We start from the raw sequence: 3964 nt of genomic DNA on the forward strand, positions 1-3964 counted from the left end.
AGTATCGTCTAACCCCTTTGAGTGTACACACACTAGCTATAACCAAGAGTTACTTGGAGTGATACTAGGAGTTAAGTGGAGCTGTAAGCCCGCACGCGTGAGTGAAAGAACAGTGATTGTTTGTATTGTGGTGATGTGTTGGGAACTACATAAGTGCATATTGTAAAGCAATTTGGATAATAACTATACAGAATAATGTATCTACTAACTGATGTATAATTTATACATGTAATGGAATGTAATCAGTAGTTAACTAGTGTCTCTTCGTTACAGGTTTTGACCATATCAATTAATAAATATTGAGTGAGTCCACGTTGAGGGTTTCTCTCACTCTTAAGACGTGATGTCATCTAACTGTCGAACCAGTCGGCAGTTAAATCCTTGTCCTCGTCAGGGTGGTGGAGGAAGAGAGGGATGTGTTGGAAGACGACAGCATGCTGTGGTTTCTCCCTCTTCACCACCTCCAGCTGCTCCTCCAGCCACGCCTCCTGCTCTTCCGCCAACTGGGGACACTGGGAGGCATCCTCGTAGAACTGTGTGTTGAGGACGATGAAGAACACACCGCCGCACCAGAAGCTGAAGTAGTCGTCGCCGAAGGAGGAGGTGTAGCGGTTGACGGTGGCAGGAGTGGGTGTGTTGCCCACGTCATGGTTGCCGCACACACACACCAGGGGCACTTCAAGGCCGGCGAATACCTCCTTGAAGTCGATCTCCTGCTGGCGACGAATCTCCTCCTCTGTGTGGGGCCAGGCGTCCAGCAGGTCGCCACACACCACCAGGAACTTGGGACGCGGGAACATGGTATTCACGTCCTCCACCATCTGTCTCGACCACCTTATCTCCTGCTGCCACCCATAGTTCTCCTTCTTCTCTATGTACTTCTCCTGCATCCCGAACTGTGTGTCTGCCGCCTGGATGAACACGAACGGCTCCTGCCACTCCTTCTCCTCCTCCGCGAAGAACGGCAAGAACTGCCGGTTCTGTGCAAGCACCAAGAACTTGTTCTCCTCCATACTGCTTCACCGACGACCACTGCCGTCAAGTTGTTTCTCGAAGGATGAGCTCGACTGTTTGATGATGTTTGGTGATGAACGACTAGTGTCACTTGTCTAGTAACTACTTAACAAAAGTAAACTCGTCTTGACAAATTACTTTATGATGGTGCTGTAACTTGACGAGGGAGGTTTGACGGATCTAGTACTCCTTACAAAAAATAGAATCTGCTTGAGTAGTTACTTTTTAAAGATGGTGTAGTAGTTACTTAAGATGATTGAAGGTGTTCCCCGGGGGCGTGTTGCTAGGTCAAGCTAGTACTTGATCCCGTGGGACACCGGGAACTTGTCGTGGCAGCCATGAGGTGGAGTTGTGAAGATCTGTTGTTTCTAAGACCGCACTCAGGAACCTTGCCTGGTGTGGGAGTAGAAGCTGCTACTGTCTTCTGTGTGACGCCGGCACTTTTCCTTGTTTGGGGATTACTGACCACTTCGCCTTTTGGCTATTTCGGCCGGAGCTGGTGTCTTCTTTCTTCTTCTTGAGGTTTCTTCTTCTATTCTTAGTCTTCTTTCTTGCCACATTACTCCAATACTCTGATGGTACAACTAATCTGATGGTCTTGTTTCTTCTTTTCTTGTTATTCTTATGGTCTTGTTCTTGGTACTCTGGTGGTCTTCTTTCTTCTTGGTGTTGTTTGATTTGGGATGAATTATGGTATGAGTGAGTTATATGATGGTGAGTTACTGACAGTCCAGATGAAATGGCCGGTCAGGTGAAAAGTTTCTCTGTGATTTGATATTTTTTCTTTTTGTTATGGTGTAGTCGATCCCGACTTTTAATAGCGGGAGGATGTGACGACCAGCCCTTCCCTCTACCAATGAGCGCGGAGCTCTTTTGTGACGTTACAGCCAGTATGGAGGGGAGTGGATGAATTTCATTCACTCGTTTCGTGATCGTCGCTGCCTTGATCGATGACGTGCGCCGTACGTAGAGTTGTCCAGTAGTTTTTAAAGTTTGTTTGCGTTATCTCAGCGGTGTAAGATAGAATGAGTATGTGACAGTAAATGGTTGGCAGGAATCATCGGAGTAGAACACTGGTGTTTGAAGATTTTTTTTTTAAATAGTGTTACAACTAAATTTCTGTAGCACAATGGTAGTGCACTCGGCTCTCAAGGCTCACAACAGAATGATCTCAAGTTCGATCCCTGGGCAGGGCGAGAAACTAGGCAGGTCTTTTTACACCCGTTGCCTCTGTTCACCTGGCTGTAAGATGATTGTTGTGGGTGCCAAAGGAAGTAATGCCCCGTCACAACATAAATACCTGCCAGCCGTGACGCTGACACAGACCCATTAAGCAATCATCTTTTTTTATTGATCAAAGTAGCTCTGTGAAATTTACCCTGCAGTAAGGTATTCTTAAGCAAGAAAATAATACACGTTTAATATACACAAAGAGAAAAACTATAAGAGTCGCCAATTCCATAATAAGTTGGTTTTGTTCATTGGATTGTAGGTAATGTATGCAGAGTCACGAGAAGCAATGCATGACCTGTTATTTCATAAATTGTGTATGATTTAGTCTTTAATGTATTACAAAACTGACTCAATTTTATTTGCCAGTAACGAAAGGTGAATAATTAAAGATAAGTTGCTTGTACTGGCGCCAGCACCCTACCCCATGACGGCCACCAGCCCGCGCTGGCTTCACTCCCCACTTGGTCCAACAAATATTTGAAGCTATCCAGCGTGTTCGAGTTAATGATGATGTTCGGTAACTTGTTCCACTCATCCACTACTCTATTTCCAAACCAGTGTTTACCTATCTCACGCCTAAATCTAAATTTGTCTAATTTAAAACCATTGCTACGAGTTCGCTTCTGGTTGATAATTTAATTACCTTCGATATATCACCTTTGTTTAACCCTGACTTCCATTTATACAGCTCAACCATATTGCCCTTTACTCTGTCCCTGAGGGAGTGCAAATTCAGATGCTTTAGTCTGTTCCTATATTTAAGGTTCCTAATGCCCAGACTTAGTCTTGTCATCCTCCTATGTATGCTTTCTTGGGATTCGATATCCATTCTGTAGTACGGGTGACCAAAACTGAACTGCATAATCCAAGTGAGGTCAAACAAGCGGAAGATATAGTTTTAGAATAGCCTCGCTAGTCTTGTAACTAACACTCCTTAATTTGAACCCAAGTACTTGGTTAGCTTTTTTTCCGACCAAATACACATTGTTGTCTTGGTTTAAGATTCCTACTTATCATTACCCCAAATATTTCAGTCGGATTTCTATATCAACGTTGTTCATCTGATATCTGGTTTCTGTTTACATGTTTTTGGCTAAGTACTTCAAATTTGTCTCACTAAATTTTATCTGTTAGTTTTTAGACCATGCGAAAAATTTGTTTAGATCTTTCTGTAGTGTCTCGGAGTCCTCGTCAGATTCAATTATATGCTCTATTTTAGTCTGGTCAGCAAATTATTTATGTTCCAGTCTACGCCTATATCTATGTTGTTTATGTATAGTAATGGTCCAAGTACTGAGCGACGTTACCCCAATTGGATTTAGTGCTATTATTGCTGACTCTGTTTCCTGTCCTGTAACCACACCCTAATCCAGTTTAGAATATATCCTCCAATTCCATGTTCCTCCACTTTGAGCTGTCGACACCGCAGTACAGTACTTAACGTAATGAACTAATTCCAATATTCTAAATTTAATTTATTTTATTGGAATTAGTTATTTTTACCGCCAAGTACTGTACTGCGGTGTCCTTTGACCTTTTTTTTTTAAAACTGGGTTGAGAACACGACGACCCTCTACAACGGAAGAGGGTGTTTAAAACTCCGGGCGTTAGTCTTTGTGGGACTCTGTCGAAGGCTGTGCTAAAGTCGGGGTGAACTATATCGTAATCATGTATATCATCCACTGATTCGAAGACAGTTGACAAGAATGATAATAGA

General features: G+C 43.2%; 1 protein-coding gene across 1 annotated transcript; it reads right to left on the reverse strand.

The window, feature by feature from the left end:
- Positions 1-350: 350 nt before the first annotated feature.
- Positions 351-1213, reverse strand: LOC121875258 (serine/threonine-protein phosphatase CPPED1-like). Its single transcript, XM_042379718.1, has one exon. The coding sequence runs from the start codon at positions 1011-1013 to the stop codon at positions 351-353; it is 663 nt and encodes a 220-aa protein (XP_042235652.1). The 5' UTR covers positions 1014-1213.
- Between the last annotated feature and the right edge of the window lie 2751 nt (positions 1214-3964).

Source organism: Homarus americanus, unplaced genomic scaffold (assembly GCF_018991925.1).
Source record: "Homarus americanus isolate GMGI-L3 unplaced genomic scaffold, GMGI_Hamer_2.0 scaffold56241, whole genome shotgun sequence".
Classification (NCBI taxonomy): Eukaryota; Metazoa; Arthropoda; class Malacostraca; order Decapoda; family Nephropidae; genus Homarus; species Homarus americanus.